The 20,395-nt window shown below is 40.8% G+C and overlaps 1 protein-coding gene across 3 annotated transcripts in view; it reads left to right on the forward strand.

The window, feature by feature from the left end:
• Positions 1–19,875, forward strand: part of LOC134340143 (collagen alpha-1(XVIII) chain-like) — a 108,591-nt gene extending 88,716 nt beyond the window's left edge. For 2 of the 3 annotated variants that reach the window (XM_063037037.1, XM_063037039.1), the window contains exons 22-26: positions 8,016–8,063; positions 9,556–9,618; positions 13,398–13,595; positions 16,920–17,035; positions 18,467–19,875. In XM_063037037.1, the coding sequence (XP_062893107.1) occupies positions 8,016–8,063; positions 9,556–9,618; positions 13,398–13,595; positions 16,920–17,035; positions 18,467–18,692 (651 nt within the window). In that variant the 3' untranslated portion in view covers positions 18,693–19,875. The remainder of the gene's footprint in view (positions 1–8,015; positions 8,064–9,555; positions 9,619–13,397; positions 13,596–16,919; positions 17,036–18,466) is intronic. The other variant, XM_063037038.1, reaches the window with a different exon arrangement.
• Positions 19,876–20,395: the final 520 nt, after the last annotated feature.

Here is a 20,395-nt window from a genome sequence, read left to right on the forward strand (position 1 = left end):
AAGGAAATCAGAAGAGCTAAAAGAAGGCTTGAGGTTGCTCTAGCAGACAAAGTGAAGGAGAATGCCAAGGGCTTCTACAGGTACTGTCTATTAAGAGAAGGATAGCAAGGGATAAAATTGGTCCTCTAGAAGATTAGAATGGGCATTAATGTGTGGAGCCTAAAGAGATGGGGGAGATCTGAAATGGAATTTTTTGCAGCTGTATTTAGTCAGGAGACAGACACAGATTCTATTAAAGTGAGGCAACATAGCAATGAGGTCGTGGACCATATACGGACTACACAGGAGTTGCTTGCTGTCTTGAGACAAATTAGGGCAGATAAGTCCTCAGGGTGTGACAAGGTACTCCCTGGACCTTGTGAGTGGCAAGTACAGAAATTGCACAGGTGCTAACTGAGATATTTAAAACATCCTTAGCCACAAGTGAGGTGGGGGACACGAGGACAGCTAATGTGGTTCTGTTGTTTAAGAAAGGCTTTAAGAATAAGAACTTGTAGGCCAGTGAACCTGACATCAGTAATGGTTAAATTATTGGAAGGTATTACAAAGGACAGTATATATAAGTATTTGGATAGACAGGGACTGATTAGGTATAGTCAACATGGATTTGTGCGTGGTAGGTCATGTCTAACCAAGGTTATAGAGTTTTTTGAGGAAGTTACCAAGAAAGTTGATAAAGGAAAGGCAGTGGATGTTGTCTACATGGACTTCAGCAAGGCCTTTGACAAGGTTCCATGTGAGAGTTTGGTCAGATAGGTTAAGTCGCTTGGCATTCAGGATGAGGCATTAAATTGGATTAAACATTGGCTTTGTGGGAGAAGCTAGAGGGTGGTAGTAGATGGTCACCTGTTTAACTGGAACCTGTGACTAGTGGAGTGCTGCGGGGATTGGTGCTGGGTCCATTGTTGTTTGTCATCTCTATCAATAATCTGGATGATAATGAGGTAAACTGCATATGACACTAAGATTGTGGGTGTAGTGAACAGCAAGGAAGGCTATCAAAGCCTGAAGTGGGATCTGGACCAGCTGGAAAAAATGGGCTGAAAAATGGCAAACAAGTGTGAGGTGTTGCACTTTGGGAGGACCAACCAGGGTAGGTCTTGCACAGTGAATGGTCGGGCACTGAGAGTGTGGTAGAACAGAGGGATCTGGGAATACAGGGCCATAATTCATTGAAAGTGGCATCACAGGTAGATAGGGTCATAAAGAAAGCTTTTGGGACATTGGCCTTCATAAATCAAAGTATTGAATACAGGAGATGGGATGTTATGTTGAAAATGTATAAGATGTTGGCGAAGCCTAATTTGGAGTATAGTGTGCAGTTTTGGTCACCTACCTACAGGAAAGATATCAATAAGCTTGAAAGAATACAGAGAAAATTTACAAGGATGTTGCCAGGACTTGAGGGCCTGAGTTATAGGGAAAGGTTCAATAGGTCAGAACTTTACTCCCTGGAGCGTAGGAGAATGAGTGGAGATTTGATAGAGGTATACAAAATTATGAGTGGTATAGATAGGGTAAATGCAAGCAGGCTTTTTCCCACTGAGGTTGGGTGAGACTAGATCTAGAGGTTATTGGTTAACATTGAAGAGTGAAATGCTTCAAGGGAACGTTAGGGGAAACTTCTTCACACAGAGGGTGGTGAGAGTGTGGAACGAGCTAGTAGCAGAAGTAATGGATTCAGGTTTAATTTCAATAATTAAGAGAAATTTGGATAGGTACATTGATGGGAGAGCTATGGAGGGCTATGGTCCCGGTGTGGGTTGATGGGACTAGGCAGCATAATAGTTTGGCATGGCCTAGATGGGCTGAAGAGTCTGCTTCTGTGCTATAGTGATGTCTATACCTCTATAAAATAGTAGATTCAATAGTAACTATGGAAAGTAAATTGACAGATATTTTGTGGATACTTTACAGGTCTATGGAGAAAGAACTGAATGGTGGAGTTAATTGGATAGTGCTTTGAACAGACAGCATAGGTACAGTGAGTTGAGTGGCCTCCTTTGTGTCTAAATGTTATATGGTTCTTCACTATGACACAACCCAAAAGATTGATGTCCTTGGTGGTATTGATTTTCATTGACATGTTATTCATGCTCAGATGGTATCACATTGCTTCATGTGATCTTTGCTATTCAAAATAGGAAAGTCACAGTTCTGTTAACGATGTGTGCTGACCTTATACACTCAGTGGCCACTTTTAGGTTCAGGATGCACCGAACAACCTCTGCTTGTGTTTATGCATTGAGCGGCTGCCACATGATTGGCTGATTAGATATTTGCATTGACGAGCAGGTATACCTCATAAAGTGGCCATTGAGTGTAAGACCCAGACCAGGTCAGCATGCAGATGTGACAATTAAATGCAGCACGTCAAGTAACAAAACAAAACGTAAATTCAACCAAATTTTCTTTAGAATTTTATAAATAAGAGTTTTAGAGTGTTGCAGCATTGTGACTCTTTGCCTCTGAGTCAAAACAACAACTTGCATTTACATAGTAAAACTTCCCAAAGTGCATCACAGGAGTGTTAACAAGCTTGACATCAAGCCGCAGAACCCAATTCTAGGGCAGATGGTCATGAGCATTGTTAAAGAGGGAAGTTCCAATGTGCAGCTCAAAGAGAGAGTGGGATGGAGGAGTCGAGAGGTTGCCGAGGCAACTTCAGAGTTTCGTGCTTCGACTGCCAATGATTGAAGTCAGGGATGCACAAGAATTGGATGAGAGCAGAGTTCAGAGGGCTGAAGATGTTTTCAAATGCAATGAAGCAAGGATGAGAATTTGAAAAATGAAACATTGTCACAACAAGAGCAAAAATAAATTGTCCAGATTAAAGGACCAATGTAGATTGGTCTCAGTATAGATCTTCTTTGTGATTCACATATTTTCTGTCATTGTCTGTACAAACAAATTTCTTCTGGTTCTGTTTACATTGATTAATTTTGATTAATTTGTTAACCAGAACCTATAGTATTAAAAAAAGCAGATAGAGATGAATACTGCATTTGCAGCTGTAAAGGTTCAACAGGTGTCCTGTAGAGAACAAGCAAAAGTTGTATACCATAGCTTGAGTTAATAATTAATCCTGACAGGTGTCATATTGGAATTCAGATACATTAGGATCCCTTGTTTTCTGTGTATACAATGTCATGGTATCAAGCTAACCAATCATGACATGATCAGTATAACTTGAGATTTGCAGAATTTATTATAAACTGTATCGAATCAAAACCAGCTACTTCCCCCAAGCCATCAGGTTGATCAATACTTCTACCCACCTCACACATCACCTAGTACTTTATGTGCATACACACAGTCTATGATTATAACAGCTACATTGTGTTTTATATTTATATTTACTGTGTTTTTCTATTGCGTTCTTTATGCTTATTGTGTTTTTATGCTGGATTGGATCCAAAGTAACAATCACATCATTCTTCTTTACACTCGTACACTGAAGGATGACGATAAACAATCTTGAATCTTGAATTATAAATCATTTGCTGTTACCAAGATTTTCCATTTGGCAATCACTGACAGGAACAAATTGTTACTGATGGAAGAAAAGAATCAAGAAATTATACCATGAGTGTGTTTTCAAACTGACACAACATATGCCATCTGAGGTGTAGTAAGTTTCTTTTGTTGGATCTTTTTACCTGCAGAATCATACTTGTTGGATCTTTTTACCTGCTGTTTACCTGTGACTTCAGACTAAACATAGTACACATCTTTTTGTGGAACACTGCACCAAGCCTTCAAAGCATCAAATCCAACACTATCTCCAAACTACTATTCGTGGGTATGCGTGTTTGTGTACAGAGGCCCTTCATGTATGTTTAGTCAGAGACTTTCTATAAAAGGTGGCAGAAAAATGACTTTTGAAATTATATTAATAAACTAAATCTGAAACTGCACACCAAATGCTGGAGGAACTCAGCAGGTCAGGCAGCACCTAAAGAGTGAAATTTTGTGCATGTGATCCAAATTTCTGGCATTGGCAATCTCACTTGTGTCTCCTTCTTCTGAGGCTTAAAGGTTTATTTTAGGCTCTATTATTCAGGGTGGAAAACCATTGAATACCCTGCAGTTCATCAATTAGATTCAGATTCAGATTTATTTATCACATGTACATTGAAACTTGTACTCAGTGGCCTCCTGTACCTAATAAAGTAGCACCTGAGTCTTCTGCTGCTGTAGTCCAATCCACTTCAAGATTCAACATGTGTGTTCAAAGACGCTCTTCTGCACACCACTGTTGTAATACCTGGTTATTTGAGTTATTCTTGCCTTCCTGTCAGCTTGAACCAGTCTGACCATTCTCCTCTGACCTCTCTCATGAACAAGCTGTTTTCGCTCACAGAGCTGCAACTCACTGGATATTTTTTGTTTTTTGCACTATTCTCTGTAAACTGTTTTGCATGGAAACCCCAGGAGATTAGCAATTTATGAGATACTCTAACCATCCTGTCTGGCATCAACAATCACTCCACGGTCAAAGTCACTTCGATCATATTTCTTCCCCATTCTGATGTTTGGTCTGAACAACGACTGAACGTCTTGACCATGTCTGCATATTTTTATGCATTGAGTTACTGCCACATGATTGGCTGATTAGATATTTACGTTAACGAGCAGGTGTACCTAAAAAACTGGCAACTGCGTTACCAGTGAAATGTGTCATTTGCGTTAACAACCTACACACCTAAGGATGTGCTGGGGCAGCCCACAAGTGTTGCCACACATTCCAGAGCCAACATAGCAACTTTTCATTTAATTAAAAAATAAGTGAGTAAATTTTGAAAATGTTGAACATTCTCCTATTTATTTTTAAGGGGAAATGCATGATGGTTTTGGAGGTGCTCTCGAATTAAGACTCTTTTGGTTGTTGTGAATAAGCATGTTTTGTAGTGAGGAAAATTAATTCGTTCAATCTTATTGTCATTCAACCATATACATGTATATAGCTAAACAAAACATCGTTCCTCTCAGACCAAGATGCAAAACACAGTACATACCTGCATAGATACACACAGCACTATAGTTACGAAACAGCACATGGAGTTAAGATACAGCACAATACAGTCACAAAACATTAGCACAAGTCCCTGAGTGGCATGGCCTCAAGTTTAATGGTGGATGGGATTTGTCCTGGAGCCACGTTTTGGAAGAACAAGCACACTGCAGTTCCTCATCTCATGCTGAGTCAACTGCAGATGAAGGCAATCCAGTTTGTTTTCCTGGGACTAAAAATTGCTGGAACCTTTAAAATTTCTTTTTCATGACCCAGACTCAGGATCTGAAATAAACATCTCAATGAATTATAAACCAAAACTCATGCGATTTCATTCTGAGCCAGAATACCATGACTTTGTGTCAATTTCTGTTGGAAAAAATGCTGTTTTTCCAGTGGGGAAATAATGAGCTACAAATTAACCAAACATGGAGCGGGAACCAAACTGAAGTGACGGAGGAAAGGGAGGTTGACTCACAAACAGAGAAAGCTTGGAGACAGCGCGAGAGGGAGGATAGGCAGGTGACAGAGAAGGGACACACTCAGACTGATGGTTTGAGACGTGTCTATTTTAATGCAAGGAGTATTATGAACAAAGCGGATGAGTTTAGAGCGTGGATCAGTACTTGGAGCTATGATGTTGTGGCTATTACAGAGACTTGGATGGCTCAGGGGCAGGAATGGTTACTTAGAGTGCCAGGCTTTAAATATTTCAGAAAGGACAGGGAGGGGGGCAAAAGAGGTGGGGGCGTGCCACTACTGATCAGAGATAGTGTCACGGCTGCAGAAAAGGAGGAAGTCATGGAGGGATTGTCTACTGAGTCTCTGTGGGTGGAAGTTAGAAACAGGAAGGAGTCAATAACTCTACTGGGTGTTTTTGTAGACCACCCAATAGTAACAGGGACATTGAGGAATAGACGGGGAGACAGATTCTGGAAAGGTGTAATAATAACAGGGTTGTCATGGGGGGAGATTTTAATTTCCCAAATATTGATTGGCATCTCCCTAGAGCAAGGGGTTTAGATGGCGTGGAGTTTGTTAGGTGTGTTCAGGAAGGTTTCTTGACACAATATGTAGATAAGCCTACAAGAGGAGAGGCTGTACTTGATCTGGTATTGGGAAATGAACTTGGTCAGGTGTCAGGCCTCTCAGTGGGAGAGCGTTTTGGAGATAGTGATCACAATTCCATCTCCTTTACCATAGCATTGGAGAGAGATAGGAACAGACAAGTGAGGAAAGCGTTTAATTGGAGTAAGGGGAAATATGAGGATATCAGGCAGGAACTTGGAAGCATAAATTGGGAACAGATGTTATCAGGAAAAGTACGGCAGAAATGTGGCAAATGTTCAGGGGATATTTGCGTGGCGTTCTGCATAGGTGCATTCCAATGAGACTGGGAAGAGGTGGTAGGGTATAGGAACCATGGTGTACAAAAACCGCTGTAAATCTAGTCAAGAAGAAAAGAAGAACTTACGAAAGGTTCGAAAAACTAGGTAATGATAGAGATCTAGAAGATTATAAGGCTAACAGAGGGAAGCTTAAGAATGAAGTTAGGAGAGCCAGAAGGGGCCATGAGAAGGCCTTGGCAAGCAGGATTAAAGAAAACCCCAAGTATGTGAAGAGCAAGAGGATAAGACATGAGAGAATAGGACCTATCAAGTGTGACAGTGGAAACGTGTGTATGGAACCGGAGGAGATAGCAGAGGTACTTAATGAAAACTTTGCTTCAGTATTCACTACGGAAAAGGATCTTGGCGATTGTAGGGGTGACTTACAGCGGACTGAAAAGCTTGAGCATGTAGACATTAAGAAAGAGGATGTGCTGGAGCTTTTGGAAAGCATCAAGTTGGATAAGTCACTGGGACTGGACGAGATGTACCCCAGGCTACTGTGGGAGCCGAGGGAGGAGATTGCTGAGCCTCTGGCAGTGATCTTTGTATCATCAATGGGGACGGGAGAGGTTCTGGAGGATTGGAGGGTTGCAGATGTTGTTCCCTTATTCAAGAAAGGGAGTAGAGATAGCCCAGGAAATTATAGGCCAGTGAGTCTTACTTCAGTGGTTGGTAAGTTGATGGAAAAGATCTTGATAAGCAGGATTTATGAACATTTGGAGAGGCATAATATGATTAGGAATAGTCAGCATGGCTTTGTCAAATGCAGGTTGTGCCTTATGAGCCTGATTGAATTTTTTGAGGATGTGACTAAACATGTTGATGAATATGGATTTCAGTAAGGCATTTGATAAGATACCCCATGCAAGGCTTATTGAGAAAGTAAGGAGGCATGGGGTTCATGGGGACATTGCTTTGTGGATCCAGAACTGGCTTGCCCACAGAAGGCAAAGGATGGTTGTAGACGGGTCATATTCTGCATGGAGGCCAGTGACCAGTGGAGTGCCTCAGGGATCTGTTCTGGGACCCCTACTCTTTGTGATTTTTATAAATGACCTGGATGAGGAAGTGGAGGGATGGGTTAGTAAATTTGCTGATGACACAAAGGTTGAGGGTGTCGTGGATAGTGTGGAGGGCTGTCGGAGGTTACAGCGGGACATCGATAGGATACAAAACTGGGCTGAGAAGTGGCAGATGGAGCTCAACCCAGATAAGTGTGAGGTGGTTCATTTTGGTAGGACACATATGATGGCAGAATATAGCATTAATTGTAAGACTCTTGCCAGTGTGGAGGATCAGAGGGGGATCTTGGGGTCGGAAGTAAGGAGAGGGGGAATGGAATTGATGGGATTGCATTGGTGGGAGTTAGCATGGATCTAATTGGCCAAATAACCTCCCAAATTGGCACTGTAAAGCATTGCACTCACCGCTACACTATCGTTCTTCCCCCATGGAAAGCTTACAACAATCTTACAGTTGATGAATTGATTGAGATCCATCAATTTAATGACTGCAGCAGAAATAACTTGTAATCATGTAGTAAAAAAAATGCTAAAACTTGTCACTATTTTTAAACATATTTCTTCAATATATTTCTGGTCTCCTGATAGCTTGAAGACTTCTTTCCTGGTATTGCTTCTGATGATCCTGCAGTATCAGTAAGTATGCTCCACTTTAGCTATAGATAGTACTGATCTTTCTATTAATGTCCATATCACCAGCTGACTTTTAATCAGTAAATGAGTCATGTGGAATAGTTTCCACAAGTAAAATCTGATAGTATCAACTTCTTTTACTTCTTTAGCATGTGTGTGGCAATTAAAACTAGAGGGCAGCCGTCATCCAAAACGGAAAACTCTTTCTCTTCGTCTATGTGGTCTCATCATTTGGATGTCATTTGGGTTAATTAAAATATGGTGCAGTCTTTGGAAAACGATCTTCCTTTCTTTCCTGAATTCTCTGTTCAAAACATATTTTTACAGAGACACAAAAAAAATTAGGTTTGCAATGATAACTTCCAGTCTTGGTCCCTGAGCATGGTCTGAATGCATTAGAGTGAACAGGTCATGTGTGGATGATGGGAAGGGCAGGAATGGGACAAAGTCATTGAGGAGACTATGTGCCAATTTTACTGTTGCCAATGGAGACCGTTGTCCTTGTGTGCTTTCTCTGAATTTATATACGATTGTGTGTGATGTTCTGCAAAGTGACGTGTTTAGGACAGACTATGTAACCTTCAGCAATGTCAATTCACTTTTGAATGAAGCTTGGAAAAGCAAATAGCGTTCACGGTAAGTGCCAGTCATCTTGTGATAGGTCTCTAATCTATGGTGATTCTCATGGGAAACTCTTATACTACATCATCACAAGCCATGAGGGGTGCTAACACAAGGTGTTCAAATGAAAAACCATACATTCTCCAGTGTGTAGACAAACCTGTCAGCAAACATGGCCAACTTAATGCTCAATCCACAAAATATAAAGGAGGTATCACGATAACATCTCACAGCCATATGAAAGAAGGGGAACCTAGTAAAGCTACTGTGAAATGGTCCAGTTAACTGTTAGGTTTTACTGTGCTCACAGTAGTGAGCTTCCTCACTCAGTCTGTAACCCTGACACCAAAGATTCTGCAGATGCTTGAGATCTTGAGCAACACACACAAAATGCTGGAGGAACTCAGTAGGTCACCCAGCATCAATGGAAATCAACGTTTCAGGCCGAAACCCTTCATCATTCTTAACTGAATGATGAAGATTATTCTTGAATGATGAAGATGAACATCGTTCTAATGAAGCGTCACGGCCAGAAATGTTTATTTCCCTCCATAAATGATGCCTGACTTTTTGAGTTCCTCCAGCATTTTGTGTGTTATTTTTACCCTGAGGAATCTTTTTATTCTATGACTTTTTAAAAAAAGTAGATTTCCTCAGTAAGTGTCATGGATATAGAGTGTTGGGTAATTACACTCACCATCTGTGTACTATTTTCTCCACCTTTATTGTTCTGCTTTACATAACTGTGACTCCTTTGTGATTGTTCTGAAAATCTTTGAACAAGTTGCTAGGGTGGGTTCAGGAAAAGTCTGGTTCCTTATTTTCATCAGGGGTCCTACACTGTCATACACATGTTTTCCTTTCCTGTAACTAGGTTGATATAGCTGATATTGCTCCCAGTCTGGTGCCAAGGAACGTTATTCACCAAGGGCCAGTGGTAAGTTATGGCTTCCTCAGCTGAGTTAAAGCATGTCTTAATTGGTGCTGCCGAGTACAGTAAGTGAATCTTTAGAACCTGACTACCATACCCTGATTTATTTTGCTCCAAGTCTCTTTTGTCATTTCAATTGAAGCAAATATATCCATGTTTTAAACTACTCATGGTATAAAAATGCTATTAATAGCATTTCTTATGAGTGTATTATTAACTCCTTCCTACTTCCAAGCCGTTTTCTTTTGCTGGTTTTATTGAGGTATTTTATTTGATTAGGTATTTCGACAGATAGATTATTAATATCTTTAGGAAGACATAAGGATGAGGAGAGATTAGTATATACTTTATCACATTGCAGAGTTCAGTGATCTGAAAACATCTTCATTGCTCAAAGACATCAAATCATTCCCTGTGATAATACTGTCGAAACATTAAACATTGGAAACATGCCATTCAGTAGGTGCTCTGAATGTCTGCTCTGAATATCCACTCTGACAGTCTTCCAGTACTAGGCCTTCTTTGCCGAAGCAGTTCAAGTTCTTATTTAGACCCTCTTAAACTGCTGTTAGCAAATCTACTTCCATTACTTTATATGTGAAAAAGATCCTCCTCCAATCCCCTTTAAACCACTTACCCATTACCCTAAATCAATGTCATCTAGTTTATTTAGCTCAGATGTAAGCAAGTGTTTCCTGCAGTCTCGGTTCATAATTTTACATATCACCATCGTGTCCTCTCTTAACTTCCTCCGCTCCAGGTAAAACAGATGTAACCCCTCCAGCCTCTCCTATAGTGTGTGATCAGAACTGCATACAGTGCTCCAACTGAGGCTTTAAAGGTCGGAGCATTACCTCCCTGTTCATATATGCAGCCATAGAGTCATACAGGATGGGAATGGACATTTGGCCCAACTGGTCTATGCTGACTACAATTCCCATCTAAACTGGTCTCATTTGCCCATGGTTGGCCCACATCTTAAGTGTGTCAAATGCCTGTATTGCTACCATCAACAATTTTTGGACTTGAATACCAAGGTCCCTTTGTTCCTCGATACTCCCTAGGACCCAACCACTCATGTTATATTACAACAAGAGCGTTATATAGTACATTGGACAAAGGTGTAATTCTCCTGCCAATTTAAGCTCTTGTTAAACTTCATCTTTATATTACTATTGTTTACTGTTACAAGCGTGATGCTCTATATTTATGTACATAATCTCATACACCATATGTGGTATATATTTCATACACAAGACACATATGACATTAATAGTAAATGGGTACTGGTAGTCTTGAAATCAGAACCTCTAACTCAGATGAATGCCTTTCCTCCAGTAACCATATATGTTAATGTGAACAGAGCCAGAAGCATGCAAATTTAAAGAAACTTCTACAAAGCAACAAGGGCTTCTAGTTTACATTTGGCAAGCCTAAATTTGCACCTGGTGATAGAATGATTATTTTCAATACTGTGCTATCACATGCTGGTGAATTAATGACATAATTTGGCAGCTTTGCAAATGATTATCTCAGAATTAGGATCATAACTTGAAGAGGACCTGTTTTATTGTACGCGTTCATTCATTAAATACTCACTTTTGTTCTCTTTGTTGGCCATTGATACACTTTACCACATCGGTCTATGAACAGGATGAACTAAATCTAAAGGGACTGATGTCCACTACTTTTCAGAATAGAACATGCCTAGCTTTGATGTTGCTGGGACCTGAGTTACAGGGAAAGGTTGAGTACATCAGGACTTTACTCCCTGAGATGCTGGAGAATGAGGCATACAAAATTATGCTGGATATAGACACAGTGAATACATGCAGGCTTTTTCACCTCAGGTTGGACGAGGATAGAACTAGGGGTCATAGGTTTAGGGAGAAAGGTGAAATATTTAAAGGGAATCTGAGGGGGAACTTTTTCACTCAGAGGGTAGTGCGAGTGCTAGCAGAAGTGGTAGAGGCAGGTTCAATTGTAACATTTAAAAGAAACTTAGATAGGTGCATGGATGGGGAGAGGTATAGAGGAATATGGTCCAGAGGCAGGTAGATGGAATCGGGCAGAAAAACAGGTCTGCATAGACTAAGTGGTCCGAAGGGCATCTTTCTTTGCTGTAGTACTCTATGCCAAAGTGCAGTTGCCAATGTCAACACAAAACAATAGCTCTTGTAAGCACAAACTCATTAACTAAGTATAATGTTCAATTCAAGTTGGTAACACTCCTTGGAGATTTCAGTCCATGACATCTTGTGGTCCCATCTGTGCCTCTTTCTCCTGATAGCAAAACTTGCCCGCTGCTTCCCCAGAGCCAGCCTGAAAGTCCATGAATGTTCTATTGCAGCAGAAAATCTCCAGTGTTAAGCACTATTTTGTGATGAATGCGTGAGAAGCCATAACACTGAGGCTGCGTATTGAAAGTTGGGGTGTCAGGGAGATTTGCCGAGACTCGAGGGAGAGAGGTCAAGCAGGCTGGGACTTTATTTCAAAATTGCTGGTGAATGCAGCAGGCCAGGCAGCATCTCTAGGAAGAGGTACAGTCGATGTTTCGGGCTGAGACCCTTTGAAAAACGTCCCGAAACATTGACTGTACCTCTTCCTAGAGATGCTGCCTGGCCTGCTGCGTTCACCAGCAACTTTGATGTGTGTTGCTTGAATTTCCAGCATCTGCAGAATTCCTCGTGTTTGGGACTTTATTTATTGGGATATAATAGAATGAGTGGAAGGGTGGTCCTGTAGCAGTATGTAAAATCATCAGTAGCATAGATCAGCTGAATGCACATATTATTTTTTGCAGGGTTGAGGAAATCAAGAACCAGAGAGCAGATGTTTAAGGGGAGAGGGGAGAGATTTGATAGGAATGTGAGAGGCAACTTTTTCATCCAGAGTGTGGTCAGTATTTACAATGAGCTGCCAGAGGAAGTGGCTGAGGCAGGTATATTAATAACATTTAAACTATACTTGGACAGGTATGTTGATATGGGATGTGGGCCAAATGCAGGGAAAAGGAAGAGATTAGCTTAGATGGGAATCTTGGTCAGCATGGAGCAGTTGGGTCAAAGGTCCTGTTTCCATGTTCTATGATTCTAAACAAGATTAGTGTAAAATCCGTATTTGTTCATCATGGAAGGAATTGACAGAGAAGGTCTTCTGTGACATCTATTTCCATGATAATTTTCATCCACATCGAGTTCACTAACCTTGTATGAAATAACTGACATTTCGCGTTAGCAGTACTGGATAAGAGTGGAAAGTAAAATTCTTCCAAACTCTCTGGGCTTACAGTAAAATTCTTCCAAATTCTCTGGCTTGTGATGACTAGTTACTTGTCAAGACTATAGTGAATGGAATTGTACCTGAGAAAGTGCCCAGGTCCACAAGAGATGAGGGCATGTCACTTTTGCGTTAGTGATTTGCCCTGATTTGGAATAGATTGCCGAAAGGCTGATGGAAAGCAATTCAATAGGAACTTCCAAAATTTTTAAGGTTTCTACATAAAACCAAACTTTAGAATGGAGATCTGTGGGAAACGAACAGAGGACTGGGAAATAAACATTGGACTGGAACTACTAGAGCCTGAATTAGTTTGATGGGCTGATTGGCCAGCATTTGAATTGGATCCCTCTATCTCTCTATCAACAGGGGTTCTTGCTAAATAAGCATCTTCTAAGTAGAGTGATCTAGCATCAGTGAAATTATACTGGATACCACAGTAGAACATATGCGCCTTTAAACTAAGGCTTGGGTGGACTTACTTTCTACTTCTGATATATTTTCAGCTTCATATTGTGGCTCTGAACTCTCCTCTCACGGGTGAAATAGCTGGGATCCATGGAGCCGATCGGCAGTGTTTTCAGCAGGCTCAGGAAGCTGGACTGCAGGGCACTTACCGTGCCTTCCTCACCTCGAGAAACCAGGACCTGATTTCCATTGTGAAGCGATCTGACAGAGCATCTGTGCCAATTACAAACCTTAAGGCAAGTGTTTGTAACACATGAGAGATGTGGAATCCTCTTTCAATGTGCAGTACTAATTGTGATTGCCTTGCTGCCTCTAGGCCGGCTTTTACTTGCCCCTTTTTTCACAATTGTCAATCGCTCCATTTTCACCATTGTTTCTTGCCCCATTTTCACCAATTGTTATTTATCCCATTTTCACCACTGTTAATTGCCCCATTTTCCCACTGTTATTTATCCCATTTTCACAATTACATCTCATTTTCACCACTGTCACTTGTCCCATTTTCACCACTATCAATTGCCCAACTCACCACTGTTACTTGCTCCAGTTCTACCACTATCACTTGCCCATTCCTACCTCTGTCACTTGCCCATTTTCACCACTGTTTCTTGCTCCATTTCACCACTATCACTTGCCCAATTTTAACCACTGATTGTTGCATCCCTTTCATCACTGATACTTGCCCCATTTCTACAACTATTACTTCCTCCATTTTGCCACTGCCACTTGCCCTATTTTCATCACTATTACTTGCCCCATTTTCACCACTTGCAATTGCCCCATCTTACCACTGTTACTTGACCCATTTCTACCCCTGTCACTTGCCCCATTTTAACCCCTGATTCTTTATTTCTTACATCCTTCACATACATGAGGAGTTAAAATCTTTACGTTATGTCTTCACCTAAATGTGTCATGTGCAATCATAGTAATTTATAATAAATATTACAGGCCCTTCGGCCCACAATGTTGTGCCAACCATGTAACCTACTCTAGAAACTGCCTAGAATTTCCCTACTGCATAGCCCTCTATTTTTCTAAGCTCCATGTACCTATCTAAGAGGCTCTTAAAAGACCCTATTGTATCCACTTCCACCACTGCCAACGGCAGTGCATTCCACACACCCACCACTCTGAGTGAAAAACTTATCCCTGACATCCCCTTGGTACCTATTTCCAAGCACTTTAAAACTATGCCCCCTCGTGTTAACCATTTCAGCACTGGGAAACAGCTTCTGGCTATCCACATGATCAATGCCCCTCATCATGCCCTTAAATTGCTCCTTTTTCACCACACTCACTTGCCCTACTTTCACCACTGTTTATTGCCCCATTTTCACCTCTGTCAATTGCCCCAACACACCACTGTCACTTGCCCTATTTTCACCACTGTTACTTGGCCCATTTCCACTGCTGTTACTTGCTCCATTTTAACCACCATTACCTGTCCCATTTCCCCACTGTGAATTGCCCCATTTTCACCCGTGTCATTTGCCCCATTTTCACCACTATCAATTATCCCATTATCGCCACTATTACTTGCCCCATTTTCATCGCTGACATATGCCACATTTTCAGCACCATTACTTGCCCCCATTTTCGCCACTGTCATATGCCCTATTACACCACTATTACTTGCCCCATTTTAACCACTGTCACTTGCCACATTTTCACCACTGTTAATTGCCCCATTTTCTCTACTGTTTCTTGTCCCATTTTCACCACTGTCACTGTTTATTGCCCCATTTCTACCCCTGCCATTTCCCCATTTCTACCCGTCACTTGCCCCATTTCATCACTATTACTTTCACCACTGTCAATTGTCCCATTATCAATCCAGTTTCCTGCCCCATTTTCACTACAATCAATTGTCCCATTTCACTACTATTTATTGCCCAATTTCTACCCCAGCCACTTGCCACATTTTCACCCGTGCAAATCATCCCATTATCAACCCAGTCACTTGGAACATTATCATCACTGCCCTATGCCCCAATTTCACCTCCATCAATTGATCCATTATCAACCATGTCAATTGCCCCATTTTCACTACTGCTATTTGCCTCATTTTCATCACAGTCACTTGCCCTATTTTCAACAGTGTAAATCGTCCCATTATCAACCCAGTCATATGCCCTATTTTCGCCTCTGTCAATTAATCCATCATCAACCATATCAACTGCCCCATTTTCACCACTGTCACTCACTCCATTTTCTCCACTCTTTCTTGCCCCATTTTCACCTCTGTCAATTGTCCCATTATCAACCATGTTGATTGCCCCATTATTACTACTGTCACTTGCCTCATTTTCACCACTGTTTCTTGCTGCATTTTCATAACTGTCACTTACCACAGTATCACCACTGTTTATTGCCCCACTTCTACCACTGTCACTTTCCCCATTTTCACCACTGTAAATTGTCTCATTATCAACCCAGTCAGTTGCCCCATTATCATCAGTTTTTTGCTCCATTTCACCACTATCATTTGCCCCATTATAACCACTGTCAGTTGTCCCATTTTCACCCTGTTTGTTACCTCATTTCCATGACTATTACTTGCCACATTTTCACCACTGTCAATTGCCCCAATCACACCACTGTCAACTGTCCTATTATTAACCCAGTCACTTGCCCCATTATCACCAGTTTCTTACTCCATTTTCGCCACAGTCACTTGCCACATTTTCACCACTGTCAATTGCCCCATTCTCACCACTGTCACTTACCCCATTTTCACCCGTTACTTTCTCCATTACCACTCTGTATTACCTTCCACTATTAGCCATTTTGATATTTAATTCTTTCTGCCTTGCATACTTTCAGAAACTTTTCCTTTTGTTCTTCTTTCCCCTCTGTGTTTTCCACGCATGTTAGCATCTGTAGTGTTGGATATTTGTTCTTGATCACTTGCACTAAATTCACATCATGCTGGTCGCATATAAAGCTTCAATTCTGAAATTCAGTTCTATTGACTCCAATGAAGAAAATGCAGATCTGCACCAATATTGCATGTTTATCCAAGTTACCAAAAACACTCCACCCTATTGTATCTCAAATATCTTCTAATTCTGATAAAAGATAATTCATTTTAAATGGTAAATTTAATCACTACAAAACTGCTGGTTTGCTGAGTATCTCTGGTATTTTCTGTTATTATAAATTGGCACCATTGACCATAAAGTTGATATAAACATAAATTGATTATGTTATAAATTAGGAGCTAATAAACAAACATCAAACTGTATGCTAGGTTCAGAATGAAATCTGGTCCAACAATCAGCTTTATAAATTTAATGAGTTTTCCCTACAAGTGTTAAAAAGGAAATGTACAGTTTACTCTGACATTTGCCCATACAATATACACCCACAGTTTGAGTTTAATAACAATATTGATTAAGTCATTTCATAATTCTACTTTTTATCCCTCTCTCTCTGTCTTACTTCAAGTAGTTTATTCCTTCTTTGCATTTTCTTTGTCTGCTTTACTCCTTAAAACACTATTCTTACTTAGCCTATACTGCTGCTATGTCATGTTGTAAACCTATCCTTTCCTATAGGGTGAAATACTCTTTTACAACTGGAACAGTCTCTTCAGTGGTTCTGGAGCACAATTCAATCCCAAAGTCCCGATTTATTCTTTCAGAGGCCAGAATGTCATGACTGATGCTTCATGGTAAGTACAGAAAGCTTCAGTTCCCTCCAGTATTAAACACAGTGGCTGCAGTGTGAGCAACAAAATGCACTGTATTTACTCACCCAGCTACTCCCAAAGCCATGACTACTCCCAACAAGAGGGATAAAGGACATGGGTGCATGGGTGCAAGCTGTTTTCCCTCCAATTCGCAAACCATCCTGACTTTTAAGTGCACCAACATTATCACTGACTTAACTCTGCATCTAACAGCATCATGGGAGTACTTTCACCAAAAGGACAGCAATGGTTCAAGAGGTAGCTCATTGCCACTATTTTAAGAGGAACTAGGGATGGGCAATAAAGGTTGGCCTTCCCAGTGATGCCCAGATCCTGGTAGAGAGATGAATAAAAATATATATTTGTCATATAATAGATCTAAGGCATCATAGTGAGCATGGAGGCCCGGATGCAGCCTGTCCTGGCGGCTTGTCTGTGTGTGTGAGGGGAATGGTGTGAATGGGCTTGTTTTTCTGTTGTTCTCTTGACTTGTCTTGTTTCACTGTTGTTATTGCTGCTGCTTGTGTTGTTCTGCCAATCATTGTGGGTACGCTATGTTGGTGCCGGAACGTGTGACAAAGCTTGCAGGCAGCCCCCAGCACATCCTTGGGTGTAACACACATAAAAGTTGCTGGTGAACACAGCAGGCCAGGCAGCATCTCTAGGAAGAGGTACAGTCAACGTTTCGGGCTGAGACCCTTTGTCAGGATTAACTGAAAGAAGAGCTACTAAGAGATTTGAAAGTGGGAGGGGGAGGGATGGAGCCAAGAGCTGGACAGGTGATTGGCAAAAGGGATATGAGAGGATCATGGGGCTCCATCCCTCCACCTCCTGTCTTCTCTGACGTAGTAGGGAACCGCATACAAGGCAAGTTATAGCAGTGGTTTGCCATTGCCTTCTGCCAGGTGAGTTTCCAAAGAGATCACCAGCTCGTAACCCAGCACGGATGGAAAGCGTGCAGGGGAGCCAGCTGGATTCGAATTCAGGACCTTCCGTCCTGAAGTCCGGCACTGATGCCACTACACCACCAGCCGGGTCATGAAGGGTATAGATAGGGTAAATTCAAACGGGCTTTTTCCACTGACATCGGATGAGACAAGAACTAGAGGTCATGGGTTAAGGGTGAAAGGTGAAATGTTTAAAGGTGTCATGAGGGAGAATTTCTTCACTGAGAGGGTGGTGAGATTGTGGAATGAGTTGCTAGTGGGAAGTGGTGGATGTAGGTTTGATTTTAACATTTAAGCGAAGTTTGGAAAGGTACATGGACGGCGGGGGTGGGGGGGCACGTCTGAGTGCAGGTCAAAGGGAATAAGCATTTTAAATAACTAGATGGGCCAAAAGGTCTGTTTCCGTGCTGTAGTGCTCAATGACTCTATGACACAATTCAAAATCTGCTTTAATTTACATTACCAGGCCTCGTAAGTTAGTCTGGCATGGATCAAACACCCGTGGGATACGAGCCGCAGACAACTATTGCAATGAGTGGAGAAAGGGAAATGGTGCAAAAGGACTAGCGACTTCTCTCACAAATGGAAAGCTTCTGGAACAGCACTCATATAGCTGCACCAACTCTTTTATTGTGCTTTGCATTGAAAACAGCGTCCCTCACACAGGCATGGCAAGAATAGATAGTTATTAGTATCTGGTAAATGTTTTTCTGCTTTTACACAAGGTCAAGTGACAAAGATCCATTTTATATTATAACATTGATGAGATGTCTCCTTCAGTTGCTATAAAGCAATTTCGGGCTTCCTAAAAGGGATGTAAAAGTTGCTTTAAGTTGCAAGCCCAACCTTTTTTATAAAAATTCTTATAAAAATAATGGAAGAATGATACTGGAAATATTTCTTTTTTCAACATTGTTTAGACCTGTGCCCAAATTTTGCCGTCTTTAACATACCCAGAAAAATGCATGTCCCTACAGTTTTCCACATGAAATATTTTAACTAAATAATCCTGAAATCAACTCTTGTGCAGGTAGAATATTCATTCTTATTTTGTATCCTGAATTATTTAACTGGAAGCAGTCTGACATGCATTAGTAGATTAAAATTTGCTCTCTCCGAAGCAAAATGAGTTAACACTGCCCTTTTTCTATGATCATAATCCACCACACAATGTAATTTGCAACTTAGTACTAGTGTAAATGTCTTTCTCCAAGAAATAAATAAAGATGATATGAAAAAAGGGAATGCTTCTCGAGTGATATTGTGAATACACTTCTGAAATAGGCAGAGAACATTATTCTGCTTTGAACTAAGCTCTTGAACGACAATTTGCCTGATTTTCATGCTGTATTTATTAGTAGATTGACTGTGCAGAGAATGTTTCATTCTCCAGAACCCCTTGCCTTTCGCAACAGCTAGAAACCATTCTATATATACCCCATCCACCGTTCTGAAACACCTAAGCAAACTGTGGTAAGATCCAACTGGTTTCAGATGTTATGTAAATTCTTATGGATGTCATGCACTTACTATTAAAAAAAGGCTAATCATTTGCAATGTTCAAAAATAACACACAAACAAGATAAAAATGATAAGAATTTTTCTATACTTTATGTTTACTGCTTGTAAAGCATGTTATGACAAGTTTGATTGTTGAATGATATGAGTCACTTAATCATAATATTAAGATATTAGCTGAGAAAAAGTGCTATTATTCTTCAAAAGTTAACTATTTGTTCTCCTTAAACTACTTGCTATGTGAAGCTAATTTCTATGTGTATTATTTCATATACAGTGGATTCCAGTTAATTGGGCCATTGGGGCAGCTGTTTATTTTGGACAACTCTTAAAGAATAAAAACTAATTGAGAAAATAGCTGGGATTTCCTTCATGTACTTGGGATATTCTGCTGCTTAATTAGAATAACTAGCATCAGTCTCATGCACTTGTGTGGCCGTTAGACACTACACCATGCCTAGAGCAAACAGTTTTTACACAGCGTCAGTTGCATGTGCTTGTGTTCAAAAACTAGTGATTTTTGACACTGATAGTTGGTGACATATAAGGAGTAAGACAGTTCAGAACAATTTTGCTCACTGCACTTTCAAGCATTCAGACTTGGAAATGCCAGAAATGGCCAGGAGTGAAAATGAAACAATTTCACTACTTCAACAAGTTAGAAACTACAAAGATCTTGGAATAATGGAATGGAAAGAGGTAAAAGGGGCAGGTGTGGCATCTGCTATTGCCGGGAAGGTGCGATGAGAAGGGGAGTGGTTGTTAGTGAAGATGGAGGAGTGAACCAGGATGTCTGAGAAGAGACAGACCCTTAAAAATATTGCAGTGGGAGGGAAGGGAAAGTTATGATTGGTTGAAAATGGAGGAAATAATCAGT

The sequence above is a fragment of the Mobula hypostoma genome, chromosome X1 (assembly GCF_963921235.1).
Source record: "Mobula hypostoma chromosome X1, sMobHyp1.1, whole genome shotgun sequence".
In the NCBI taxonomy this organism is placed as follows: domain Eukaryota; kingdom Metazoa; phylum Chordata; class Chondrichthyes; order Myliobatiformes; family Myliobatidae; genus Mobula; species Mobula hypostoma.